Genomic DNA, 14,698 nt, shown 5'->3' on the forward strand with positions numbered 1-14,698 from the left:
CGGTTCATTGCTCCAGAGCCTTTCCGTTCACCTTCACACTCCTGGGCCAGACTACACTCAATCCTATGACCCACTGAAGAGATGAGTCTTCAGTAAAGACTTAAAGGTTGAGACCGAGTCTGCGTCTCTCACACGGGTAGGAAGACCATTCCATAAGCTCTATAGGAGAAAGCCCTCCCTCCAGCTGTTTGCTTAGACGTTCTAGGGACAATTAGGAGGCCTGCGTCTTGTGACCGCAGCGTACATGTAGGTATGTACGGCAGGACCAAATCAGAAAGATAGGTAGGAGCAAGCCGATGTAATGCTTTGTAGGTTAACAGTAAAACCTTGAAATCAGCCCTTGCCTTAACAGGAAGCCAGTGTAGGGAGGCTAGCACTGGAGTAATATGATCACATTTGTTGGTTCTAGTCAGGATTCTAGCATCATTTTTGGACAGAAAGTTTCTGATTTTTGCAATGTTACGTAGATGGAAAAAAGCTGTCCTTGAAACAGTCTTGATATGTTCGTCAAAAGAGAGATCATCAATAACTCAGACACCTGAACACCCATTATCACAGGTCCCCCCGGAACTCATATCCTTAATTAACCAAATGAATGAGGCAGGGCCAACCTCCCCATCAATAACTCACACACACACCTCCTTTAACTCCTATGTCCGAAGACTCTGAGCAACCCCACAATCTTTTTGAGGAATTGGAAAATTGTGTAATAAATCAGAGTGGTGATCGTATTGATAGATGTGTCCGTGTTGTGTACTACAATAAATTCAGCAATACAGATATTTGTCAGTTTTTTAATATCACATGTATGAATCAGAGCCTTGATTATGCAGTTTTTATGTGATGATCTTGGATACTCTTGGCAAACTTTTAGAAAGGGCTACAGGTTTTACAGGACCTCGGGATGTCTTACAACTTGAAATATGTGGAGATAGTCTGCAAATCACAGCATCTCTTGTTTTACCCAATTTATTGCCCTGCTGGAGCGCCTTGTTCAATCTAATTTAGCCATCATTGCTGATAGGACCCTAGAGCTTGTTGTACAAATAGTTCACCAACCCCTAGGCAGAGGGGTTCAGAGAAGGAAACTTGATAGTCTCATGCAGTCAGAAATCATAAACAATAACAAGGCATATCTCATAAACATTAACAATCCTGTTAATCAGTTATGCTTTGCAATAGGCCTATCACATTTACTCAACCCTGGATGTACTGATCCAGAAGCTTTACAAAAGGCTAGGGAGCTCCAAAATGCCGTCGATCTAGGTATACAGGAGGCTGTCGCTTTCTCTGACGTAGTCAAATTTGAAAATGTTCTGAACATCAAGATTGTGGTTTTGTACCATAGTAGAGGTAATTCAGCTCTCTTGAAATTCCAGAACAACCCACAACCTCATCCTCAGATTCTGTACTTCTATGTGCAAAACACCCATTATTATGCTATTACCAACATCAGAGATTTTTTAGGAGCACCATATGTGTGTCCATCATGTCATACAGGCTACACCCGAAAGGGGGGGCACTCTTGTCGTTATAACTGTTCAGTATGTCAGGATGAAAAATGTCCGATGCAACCCTTAAACCTAACACCCTGTGTGGATTGTCAACGCACATGTCATTCGGCCTACTGCTATGAAAAACACAAAATTGAAACTTGGCACCCCAAAGCATGTAAATCTGTAAGCAGTTGTGACATTAACAAGAAATGACCAAAATGCCATTGCAATTACAACCTTAAAATAGTCAACCCCAAAACTCACGTGTGTGGGATCATACATTGCCCAATCTGTAAAGGGCCTTTGAAAAGCAGAGACACTGAAGTGGTTCAAGAAGTGCCACACAAGTGCTATATTCTGCCCTTGGCTGAAGATGAACATTCAGAGAAATATGTGTTTTATGACTTTGAGACTAATCAGCAATCCGGGGTTCATTTGCCTATTTTTGTATCTACCATGACTTTCAAGGGTGAAAAGTGGTGGGCAGAGGGAACCAATTGTGCACTACTCGTTCTAAAACACTTCAGAGAACCCCAGTACAGAAACTTCACGTTTGTAGCTCACACTTCTAGAGCCTATGATTCCTATCTTCTGTTGAACCCCTTGATACAACAAGGCGTTGCACCCAGGGTCATAGCGCGGGTAGTAATATCTATTCATGACATGGTATGAGGCAGTACGTCACAATACCTTTGATTGCCATAAAGAGATGGAGTCATACTGTGACAATGATGTGGTTATCCTGCGTGAATGATGCCTCAGATTCAGAGAAGAGGTCATCAAAGATGCCGGCATTGTCCCCTGGAGTGGTACAACTATTGCATCGGCATTCATGAAAACCTACCTTTACCCCCAGCATCTATAGCCTTTCCATCGCATGACAACTGGTTGGAGTACTTGGCCCAGGATAAAAACATTTTTATTCAACATGCTTGGAATAGAGGGGGGATGGCTATTGGGCCGTTTCACCTAGATGGATACACAGAGATTGACGGTGTTGAGACAGTGTTTGAGTACAACGGTTGTTTCTTCCACGGTTGTAAATCTTGCTTTGTGCCCCAGGCCATGTGCTTTGTGCCCCAGGTCACAGAGCCTTCCTCTGCGCTGGTGCCCAGTTCGGGCATGGCGTTCAGCCCGGTTCCATGGTCGGTTACGCGATCTGAGTGGGTGCTATGTCCCGCACCGGAGCCGCCAAATGTGGAACTCTACTCACGCTGCACCTGTGTGTCTATTCTGTTTATTGTAGCAGCTCCATTTCACCCAGTCAAATTCCTGTAAGGTGATTCTGAGTTCCTTGAAGGAGGAAGAAGGAGGAACGATTACAGTGACATCCGGCTCTCAGAAGACACAGGGTGGCGAGTACCTTTCAGGTGAGCCGACAGTAATGAGCCCCATTGTATTTTAAATACTATACTTCCTCACAGTCAACGTTTGCTAAAATTAGTCCTCTATCCAACGCTTTTTGAATATTCCAGACTCCCTGACGGTCTCGTAATATTTTACTTTTATTAAGCTGGACAGAGTGAAGAGACTATAAATGTAGGTCAATTATAATTTCAACATAGTTTCGATTTGGTTTGATTCAAATAATCAAATCTTGATGAGTTAGTTATGTTAATTCACTGTGTAGTGCTAGGGCAAAAAAGCAAAACATGCACCCAGGAGGGCCCCAGGATTGAGTTTGGGGAACCCTGTTCTAGAGAATTACACCCTCAAGTGGCCTCTAATTCTAATCCAAACCTCCAAGACACTTCCATTACTTTGTTTTATTCTTCAACTCTAATCCGGAGATCTGATTACACCTGATCTAGTGGGAAACAGTTGTTATGTTTACCAAAACATGTACTGTAATTTGCCAGCTGCAACCAATAATGTTTTGCAAAGAGAAGGGTAATGCTATTGGTTGACTGGTCCTCACAGTATCCATCCATGTGTATCCATTTTATTCATCCAGTCATGTAGCTGATCTACTTTTGTGTGTCTTTACTGATCCTGTTGACAATGTGAGTTGTGTTGGAGCCAATGTACAGTACTTCCTCCTTCATTTCAATAGTAAATAATTAACTGGTATCTGCACGTTACTGCAGTCTCTGTGACAGGAGGAGAGCAGCATAAGACCCACAGACGGTCTAATAATGTGCAGTCTGCTGACACTGGATGACTGGAAACAGCAGAGATGAAGAAGCTATGGATTATGGTTGTCTTTGCTACAGGTAAGACTTGCTATATATTTGATTCATTCAGGGTGGTTTAAGATGTTCAGACATACACTGAGTGAACAAAACATTAAGAACACCTGCTCTTTCCATGACATAAACTGGCCAGGTGATTCCAGGTGAAAGCTATGATCCCTTGTATCAAGAATGGTCCATCACCCAAAGAACATCCAGCCAACTTGACACGACTGTGGGAAGCATTGGAGTCAACATGGGCCAGCATCCCTGTCAAATGCTTTCAACACCTTGTAGAGTCCATACCCTGACAAATTGAGGCTGTTCTGAGGACAGAAGGATGTGTGGCTGTTGGGGAGGTTGTTCCTAATGTTTGGTATACTCAGTGTATGATGATGTTGTTAAGTTTCTTGTATGATTGAGAATTGTGTAGGAAATTTGCTTTCACTTCAAATGTGCAAAAATGTATGATTCATTTAACTTATGAATTGATTAGTACCAATATGTGAATTTACTGTATTTGTAGTTTGGTTTAAGTATTTAAAAGTTTGGTTTATGATTGATCAATGTTTTGTCTGTTTGCTGTGAAGAATACATTAGTGTCTATCAAGACATGGTTTCAGACGTTCTTTTATGCAGACACTATTGACGGTGAATAGACTACTGTCAGGTCTCAGATACAGTTGATAACAGAGTAGCCTTTGCTATAAACCGTTTATTGGCAGTGATAATGACCTATTTATGTTATAAAGTACAGTAGAAAAGATTTCTACACTGTTGCAGATGAAACTGGAACAGCATGGATCATCTCCTATGATTATAGCAACTGACACTATGTATCCTTGTTTATGTGGTTTACTGAATTCATTCTCTTTTTTAAAGTCTCTTTTCAACAGGGGGATCTCAGCACATCCTCTGCCATTCCAACCCCCATTGAAATAACTATCCCAACTACTGATGACCCTATAACCCCTGACCCTTCAGCTACTGACACTCCAACTACTGAGTCTACATCTACCGATTCCCCTTTAACCCCTGACCCTACAACTACTGATTCCCCTATAACCCCTAACCCTACTACTACCGATTCCCCTATAACCTCTGACACTATATCTACCGATTACACTCTAACCCCTGAATATGGAACTACTGATTCCTCTATAACCCCTGAATCTGCAACTACTGATTCCACTATAACCCCTGACCCTACAACTACTGATTCCCTCATAACCCCTGACCCTACACCTACTGATTCCCCTATAACCCCTGACCCTACAACTACTGATTCCCCTATAACCCCTGACCCTAGAACTACTGATTCCCCTATAACCTCTGACCCTACATCTACCGATTACACTATAACCCCTGAACCTAGAACTACTGATTCCCTTATAACCCCTGACCCTACATCTACTGATTCCCTCACAACCCCTGACCCTACACCTACTGATTCCCCTATAACCCCTGACTCTACATCTACTGATTCCCCTATAACCCCTGACCCTACATCTACCGATTACACTATAACCCCTGACCCTAGAACTACTGATTCCCTTATAACCTCTGACCCTACATCTACCGATTACACTATAACCCCTGACCCTAGAACTACTGATTCCCTTATAACCTCTGACCCTACATTTACCGATTACACTATAACCCCTGACCCTAGAACTACTGATTCCCTTATAACCCCTGACCCTACATCTACTGATTCTCCTATAACCCCTGACCCTACAACTACTGTTTCCCCTATAACCCCTAACCCTACTACTACTGATTCCCCTATAACCTCTGACCCTATATCTACCGATTACACTCTAACCCCTGAATATGGAACTACTGATTCCTCTATAACCCCTGAATCTGCAACTACTGCTTCCACTATAACCCCTGACCCTACATCTACTGATTCCCCTATAACCTCTGACCCTACATCTACCGATTACACTATAACCCCTGACCCTAGAACTACTGATTCCCTTATAACCACTGACCCTAGAACTACTGATTCCCTTATAACCTCTGACCCTACATCTACCTATTACACTATAACCCCTGACCCTAGAACTACTGATTCCCTTATAACCCCTGACCCTACATCTACTGATTCTCCTATAACCCCTGACCCTACAACTACTGTTTCCCCTATAACCCCTAACCCTACTACTACCGATTCCCCTATAACCTCTGACCCTATATCTACCGATTACACTCTAACCCCTGAATATGGAACTACTGATTCCTCTATAACCCCTGAATCTGCAACTACTGCTTCCACTATAACCCCTGACCCTACATCTACTGATTCTCCTATAACCCCTGACCCTACTGATTCTCTCATAACCCCTGACCCTACACCTACTGACACTCCAACTGCCGAATACCTAACTACTACTGGTCTTCCAACTACTGGTTACCCTACCTCTATCCCTATCACCAGTACCAGTCTCCCAAACACCTCGAACACCACCACCACCTCTCCTACCACCTCTACTACCACCACCACCACCACCACCACCACCACCACCTCTACCACCACAACCCCTCCTCTGGTCTGTATCAACAGTGGTGAGCTGCAGAGTGGCGTCTGTATCTGTCCTGATGAGTGGACCGGAGAGACCTGTTCAGAGGGTACATCCACACACTTACACTATAACTAACCCTGGCTCTACCATTCAGACTCCTCCACAATACTACACTACTATACCTAACCCTGGGTCTACCATTCAGACTCCTCCACAATACTACACTACTATACCTAACCCTGGATCTACCATTCAGACTCCTCCACAATATTACACTACCATACCTAACCCTGGATCTACCATTCAGACTCCTCCACAATATTACACTACCATAACTAACCCTGGATCTACCATTCAGACTCCTCCACAATATTACACTACCATACCTAACCCTGGATCTACCATTCAGACTCCTCCACAATATTACACTACTATACCTAACCCTGGATCTACCATTCAGACTCCTCCACAATATTACACTACTATACCTAACCCTGGATCTCACATTCACAGTACACACCACTACAATACTATACCTAACCCTGGATCTCACATTCACAGTACACACCACTACACTACTATACCTAACCCTGGATCTCACATTCACAGTACACACCACTACACTACTATACCTAACCCTGGATCTCACATTCACAGTACACACCACTACTACACTACTATACCTAACCCTGGATCTCACATTCACAGTACACACCACTACATTACTATACCTATCCTTGGATCTACCATTCACAGTACACAACTATAGCTTACCCTGGATCTCATATTCACAGTACACACCACTACAATACTATACCTAACCCTGGATCTCACATTCACAGTACACACCACTACACTACTATACCTAACCCTGGATCTCACATTGAGTCTACATCACTTTTCCTTGGATCTCTCATTCAGAATGTATATTTCATGTTCAGTCATACATTTGGTCAATGTTGAAATGCATTTTACTTCTATAGGGAATTTCTGCAATTCCACCATCATTGGTCATTTCTCCTACCCAAGAACAACGGTTGGCTGGTCTGCTTATTCAGAAGAGTTGTGTGATGAGAAGACAACCAGTGGTATTACTTTTATTCACCTAAAATGAGAAAAATGTATGTGTCTGTTACAGTCCTAATTAATGTTGTATTAGGTAACACAAAGCCTTGAGTATCTGTTCATCTTGGTTCCTCCAGCTGGTTTACCAAAAGCCTCAGCAAGATGTTTGAATGACACTGGCTCTCTGATGTTTGGTCCTCCTCATGAACTGCAGTGTGAATTTACCCTCGGTGACATTCAAGGAAATGTAAGTCAATAAGCATATTTTTTATGATCCTGAAATTTGACAAGTCTCAATATTGCGTTACTTAGGTCATCATGATGAGGAGTGGATCTTACAGTTTGAAGATCAGTAACAACTGGCTTTTACCTTCAGATCATGTATTCTGTTCCTTTATTCTGCTTAACAGTTGATGCGGAACATTCTTTTTTGTTTCACATTACGGTATTTAGGGCATTTTGTAATTTAGCAGACTCTTATCCAGAGCGACATTTTCGTACTGGTCCCCCATGGGAATGAAACCCACAACCCTGGTGTTGCAAGTGCCTTGCTCTACCAACTGATCCACATATTTAATAGTGACAATTTTAATATTGAAATGTACTCACAGTTGGTAGAGCAACTTCACTTCCACAATGTTCTGTTGACCAACAATACTAAAATCTTTGTCTCTCCCTGTTCAGATCTCCAGCAGTTCAGGTGATTTATTACAGTTAGCCTTCAGTACTCAGATCCTGACCTCCCAACCAGAGCAGCTGTCAGCTGACAACATCACCACAGCAGCTCAGATAGCTAACATACTGCTTCAGTCTGCAAATATCACAGAGGTATAACATGTTTTGAAATCAAGTCGTGAACTTGTTCTGGAGAGAAACGTGAGGTTGTCACTGCAGTGATTTGAACACTTGAGGTTCATCCCCTGGTTTTGATCATGTTGCAGGACATCGCAGTGGCAGCTGTAACCACCATCAGTCAGCTGCTCAATGCCAGTGAGGAGAGTACACAGGAGAGAGACGCTGTCCAAAAGTACTGGAGTGTGTGTGCGTGTGCGTGTGCGTGTGCGTGTGCGGTGTGTGTTGTGTGCTGTGTGTGTGTGTGTGTGTGGTGGTGTGTGTTTCTGCATATATTTGAGTTTATGTGTGTACGTGTGCCTCAGTGTGTGTTTGTAGGGGTGCATGTACACTAATGTTTTTCTGTGTTTCTCTCCCAGCCTCACAGAGACCCTGGAGATGTTTTCCCTGGACCAGTACAATAATGTGTCATTGGTGGTTCAGCCCAACCTGGCAGTCCAGTCTGTCCAAGTACCAAGTGACACAGTAGGGATCCAGTTTACTGCTCTGATTGGTGGGTGAGACTGCTAGTGAACCTACATACTGGAATTTAAAGTGATAGTTTATGTCTGTGTAAAACTTTTTCAAATGTTTCTCCTCTGCTGTTGGTCAATAAGGTTTGGTATGGATTGTATCTGTTGTTCTACAGACAAGTACAGAATTAACACTATATTGTTCTGCATTCGATTGCTAAATCAGTTTAATCTCCGTCTCCAGGAAGATCTGGTAATTTTGTGGCCAACAGAATTCATCTCAACACCAATACCTCTGAACTGATAGCTGACAAAGGAGGTTCTACCGATGTCCAGATTGTCATAAAATTCCCATCAGGTGAGTCAATGTTGGTATGCAAACATAATGTATCCCTCCTTATACCACTTTCACCGAGAGAACTTAACTGCTCTTTGTGGTCGTCGAAAACAGGTAAGCAGTGCCACAAATATTGATTGTCCAATAAAGTTGAGTCACATGAGATATTAAGCCTATAAGGCAAGGTCAAGCTACTATGTATATGAAGTCCTGATATGATAAACAATCTCTCTCTCCCCCCTCTCTCTTTCTCCCTCTCTCTCCCTCACTACACTCAGTTTTACGTAGTAAAAACACAAACCACTCCATTGGTTTTGTGCTCTACCAAAACGACCGGTTCTTCAAGTCCAAGGCTTTCAGAGCTTCTTCAGGAACCAGCAGAAGGGTCATCTCTGCTAACCTGGGACAAGTGTCTGGGTTACATGTTGAGATGCTCTTCAAGCCCACAGTAAGATGTCTCTTAGAATCAATAAATGCATAGCGGTCCAAATTCTCTGGGAAACATAATGGGAAGTTAATCATTATCTTAGTCAGGTGTCAAACTCATTCCACGGAAGGTTGAGTTGCTGTGGGTTTTTGCTTCTCCCTTGTACTTGATTGATTAATTAAGGTCACTATTTAGTAAGGAACTCCCCTCATCTGATTGTCTTAATTGAAAGGAAAAGACTGAAACCAGCAGACACTAGGCCCTGCATGGAATGAGTTTGACACCCAGGATCGAAGTTTCCATTGACGCTTGTATTTTGGCCAGTGAACAGGGAAGCAAGTTTTTGATAGTGAACCAGGAAGCATATGTTGTCTTGTATATAATATGATCTATAATAATTATTGTTGTATTTCACAATTGACTTTATGATGATTATTTTTTAAATAAGGAATACTGTGAGTGCATGTCTTTTGCTGAAGGATTTACAGTGAGTTTGTGTCTGTTCTCTCTTCTCAGGCTGTTCCCAACACCTCCCTCCATGACTTTGCCTGCGTGTCATGGAACTACACGTTGAAAGACTGGAGCACCTTTGGCTGCTCCAAAGTCAACCACTCAGCAGACGGCCTGCGATGTTTCTGTAATCACACCACTAACTTCGCTGTGCTGATGGTGAGTAGCTAGCTGCCTTCATCTCCCTTTTACTGACCACACGCTGACCTATGGAGGGGTTCACAAAACTTTTTAATTACGATGGGGTATGGCAGTCAGTTACAAAACATTTTAACAGTATTTCTGATTGTCTTCTCAATTCACCATCACACACTTTTAATGTGGGACTATGATAGTCAATTGTAAATTTGTCTGACATAATGTCTATCTCACCAGCACTAATGAGATGGTGATATAGGAGACATACAGTGGGGCAAAAAAGTATTTGGTCAGCCACCAGTGAGGCCTGTAATTTTCATCATAGGTACACTTCAACCATGACAGACAAAATGAGGAAAAAAATTCAGAAAACCACATTATAGGATTTTTAATTTATTTATTTGCAAATTATGGTGGAAAATAAGTATTTGGTCAATAACAAAAGTTTCTCAATACTTTGTTATATTATATACCCTTTGTTGGCAATGATAGAGGTCAAACGTTTTCTGTAAGTCTTCACAAGGTTTTCACACACTGTTTCTGGTATTTTGGCCCATTCCTCCATGCAGATCTCCTCTAGAGCAGTGATGTTTTGGGGCTGTTGCTGGGCAACACGGACTTTCAACTCCCTCCAACGATTTTCTATGGGGTTGAGATCTGGAGACTGGCTTGGCCACTCCAGGACCTTGAAATGCTTCTTACGAAGCCACTCCTTCGTTGCCCGGGCGGTGTGTTTGGGATCATTGTCATGCTGAAAGACCTAGCCACATTTGATCTTCAATGCCCTTGCTGATGGAAGGAGGTTTACACTCAAAATCTCACGATACATGGCCCCATTCATTCTTTCCTTTACACGGATCAGTCGCCCTGGTCCCTTTGCAGAAAAACAGCCCCAAAGCATGATGTTTCCACCCCCATGATTCACAGTAGGTATGGTGTTCTTTGGATGCAACTCAGCATTCTTTATCCTCCAAACACGACGAGTTGAGTTACCAAAAAGTTATATTTTGGTTTCATATGACATTCTCCCAATCTTCTTCTGGATCATCCAAATGCTCTCTAGCAAACTTCAGATGGGCCTGGACATGTACTGGCTTAAGCACAGGGACACGTCTGGCACTGCAGGATTTGAGTCCCTGGCAGCGTAGTGTGTTACTGATGGTAGGCTTTGTTACTTTGGTCCCAGCTCTCTGCAGGTCATTCACTAGGTCCCCCCGTGTGGTTCCGGGATTTTTGCTCACCGTTCTTGTGATCATTTTGACCCCACGGGGTGAGATCTTGCATGGAGCCCCAGATCGAGGGAGATTATCAGTGGTCTTGTATGTCTTCCATTTCCTAATAATTGCTCCCACAGTTGATTTCTTCAAACCAAGCCTCTTACCTATTGCAGTCTTCCCAGCCTGGTGCAGGTCTACAATTTTGTTTCCGGTGTCCTTTGACAGCTCTTTGGTCTTGGCCATAGTGGAGTTTGGAGTGTGACTGTTTGAGGATGTGGACAGGTGTCTTTTATACTGATAACAAGTTCAGACAGGTGCCATTGATACGGGTAACGAGTGTAGGACAGAGGAGCCTCACAGAAGAAGTTACAGGTCTGTGAGAGCCAGAAATCTTGCTTGTTTGTAGGTGACCAAATACTTATTTTCCACCATAATTTGTAAATAAATTCATAAAAAATCCTACAATGTGATTTTCTGGATTTTTTTCTCATTTTGTCTGTCATAGTTGAAGTGTACCTATGATGAAAATTACAGGCCTCTGTCATCTTTTTAAGTGGGAGAACTTGCACAATTGGTGGCTGACTAAATACTTTTTTACCCCACTGTACTTGATGCATGTTGCTTTGGATCTTCTCAAAATCAGGGGGTGTGATTTACAATGCTCCCCTCATCTATAATAATAATAATAATAATAATAATAATAATAATAATAATGACATCTCTGCTGTCACTTCCAACCTGGATCGTTATTTGGTTTTAATGCAGACTAGTGCACTAAATGCAGCTTCACACCGATATGAGCTATCAAAGGGTACCATGAGTTGTAATGCTCGGAGGGAGACGGCAGGTTATTTATTCCCTTTGGGTCAGGAACCAAAATGCTTTATGCATTCAGTCATAAGGGCACAGAGCGAGACCCAGATGCAGACACGGGAGGCAAATGGTTCGAGTCTTTGATATTTATTAGTATCCAAGGGGCAGGCAAGAGATCATAAGGTCTGAGTCCAGGAGGTACAGAGTGGCAGGCAGGCTCGAGGTCAGGGCAGGCAGTATGGTCAGGCAGGCTTGAGGTCAGGGCAGGCAGTATGGTCAGGCAGGCTTGAGGTCAGGGCAGGCAGTATGGTCAGGCAGGCTTGAGGTCAGGGCAGGCAGTATGGTCAGGCAGGCGGCAGGCCAGGGTCAAAACCGGGAGGACTAGCAAAAAACAGAGAAGGAAAAAGTAGGAGCATGGCGTAACATGCTTGTTGACTTGACAAAACGAGACGAACTGGCACAGACAGACAGACAGAAAACACAGATATAAATACCCAGTGGATAATGGGGAAGATGGGTGACACCTGGAGTGGGTGGAGACAAGCACAAGGACAGGTGGAACAGATCAGGGTATGACAATAATGGCTCTTGAAGCTTTTGATTTCACTTACTGGCATGTCAACTGAGGCAGGTTAACAGTCAAACAAATTTCTCTCCAGTAATAAATATTTTCTCTGAATCCACTGATCCAGTCACTCAACTGTAGAATGTTTTGTATTTCCCCTGCATGCTTTCGTTCAGTTCGTTCCATTTCCCAAATATGTCATTTACATAGGCAACAAGACGTTGTTTCTTTCCATTACAAAGAAAGTGAACAAAGGCTGTTGTTTTTGTTGTTGCCCACCAGTCAATCCCATGGAATCTGTTTTTTGTCAATATAGTCACGCATCCTCTCTGCAGTTTCATGCTCGAGAATCGTGAGACAGAACAATATGTCACCGTGAATAACATCCCCGACATGTAGCGAACAAAAGGAAATTAATGGGCATCTTGGCCTTCACAACAAATGTCCATTTGGAAAGCTGGGGACTTTTTGAGTGGTTCAGTCAGTTTCCTATTGATTGCTAGCTATAGCATCAATTCTTAGATTCAGTGTTAGCTGACAAAGGTATTGATGTGAGTTTCTGTGCTTCCCCATTCGCCTGAGAATAGGGTGACCACATATCCCGGATTGTGCGGGAATTTTGGAACATTGTCCTGAAAACAATCACATCCCAGATTGTATCCACAAATTCAAACACCACCATCAGTCAGACATTCCAACCTGTCTCTTGCAGTCACGTTGAGAGAGAGAGACTTTTTATATAAAAGCTGTTTATTATATACTTTTTTTCAATTGACATTTCTTTGTATATATATCCATAAAAATTATGCCAGCTGAATCACGATTTCAACTGGCTAAGAAATACTGCCTTCCTGTCAAATCTCCAAGTGTTGAAAATGAAATGTTAGTCTAAAAGAAATGTGAGATAATGTCTAGATGCTTTTTATAGTGGAGATCAAGTTTATACATTGACTGGCTGGGCTGATGACAGTGGACAGCGCAGTCAGATGGGACAGAGTAAATAGGCATTTTAACATCATAGATTTAGCCAGTGGAACAGACGCACACTTGTGGAATAGACACCAGCTGGAATGTAGTTTGAGCCAAACAGCATTCAGGATTAGACCCACACATTGTATAAAAAAGCTGAAACAATTTCTTGGAAGATCACTTAATGATTAATTAGTATTCTGCATTACAGAATCAAATATAATAGCATAGTAAAATGTCACTGTTACACTAAAAACACCCCTTCATGAGATTTAGGATGGTTAGCTGAACAGTCCCAAAAGATGATAATGCAGTCAAACTTCAACAGTGCACATGCCACTAGGCAGAATGTGCTTTGATTGAAAAAAATTCAGGAAGGCTATATACACTGCTAAAAAAAATAAAGGGAACACTAAAATAACACATCCTAGATCTGAATTAATGAAATATTCTTATTAAATACTTTTTTCTTTACATAGTTGAATGTGCTGACAACAAAATCACACAAAAATTATCAATGGAAATCAAATGTATCAACCCATGGAGGTCTGGATTTGGAGTCACACTCAAAATTAAAGTGGAAAACCACACTACAGGCTGATCCAACTTTGATGTAATGTCCTTAAAACAAGTCAAAATGAGGCTCAGTCGTGTGTGTGGCCTCCACGTGCCTGTATGACCTCCCTACAACGCCTTGGCATGCTCCTGATGAGGTGGCGGATTGTCTCCTGAGGGATCTCCTCCCAGACCTGGACTAAAGCATACGCCAACTCCTGGACAGTCTGTGGTGCAACGTGGCGTTGGTGGATGGAGCGAGACATGATGTTACAGATGTGTTCAATTGGATTCAGGTCTGGGGAACGGGCGGGCCAGTCCATAGCATCAATGCCTTCCTCTTGCAGGAACTGCTGACACACTCCAGCCACATGAGGTCTAGCATGGTCTTGCATTAGGAGGAACCCAGGGCCAACCACACCAGCATATGGTCTCACAAGGGGTCTGAGGATCTCATCTCGGTACCTAATGGCAGTCAAGCTACCTCTAGCGAGCACATGGATGGCTGTGCGGCCCCCCAAAGAAATGCTACCCCACACCATGACTGACCCACCGCCAAACTGGTCATGCTGGAGGATGTTGCAGGCAGCAGAACGTTCTCCA

The 14,698-nt window shown here is 42.8% G+C and overlaps 1 protein-coding gene across 6 annotated transcripts in view; it reads left to right on the forward strand.

Annotated features, from left to right (window-relative positions):
• Nucleotides 1–14,698, forward strand: part of adgrg7.1 (adhesion G protein-coupled receptor G7, tandem duplicate 1) — a 130,757-nt gene that overhangs the window by 42,553 nt on the left and 73,506 nt on the right. Inside the window, exons 1-10 of one of the 6 annotated variants that reach the window (XM_052499770.1) lie at nt 3,601–3,709; nt 4,550–6,301; nt 7,179–7,283; nt 7,398–7,507; nt 7,945–8,088; nt 8,202–8,287; nt 8,472–8,605; nt 8,809–8,922; nt 9,180–9,349; nt 9,845–9,997. The exons of 2 other annotated variants lie outside the window; for them this stretch is intronic. In XM_052499770.1, coding sequence (XP_052355730.1) covers nt 3,673–3,709; nt 4,550–6,301; nt 7,179–7,283; nt 7,398–7,507; nt 7,945–8,088; nt 8,202–8,287; nt 8,472–8,605; nt 8,809–8,922; nt 9,180–9,349; nt 9,845–9,997 — 2,805 coding nt within the window. In that variant the 5' untranslated portion in view covers nt 3,601–3,672. Of the gene's footprint in view, nt 1–3,592; nt 3,710–4,549; nt 6,302–7,178; nt 7,284–7,397; nt 7,508–7,944; nt 8,089–8,201; nt 8,288–8,471; nt 8,606–8,808; nt 8,923–9,179; nt 9,350–9,844; nt 9,998–14,698 lie in introns of those variants that run through there. 3 more of the 6 variants (XM_052499773.1, XM_052499772.1, XM_052499781.1) reach the window with 3 other exon arrangements.

This window comes from Oncorhynchus keta, chromosome 37 (genome assembly GCF_023373465.1).
Source record: "Oncorhynchus keta strain PuntledgeMale-10-30-2019 chromosome 37, Oket_V2, whole genome shotgun sequence".
Taxonomy (NCBI): domain Eukaryota; kingdom Metazoa; phylum Chordata; class Actinopteri; order Salmoniformes; family Salmonidae; genus Oncorhynchus; species Oncorhynchus keta.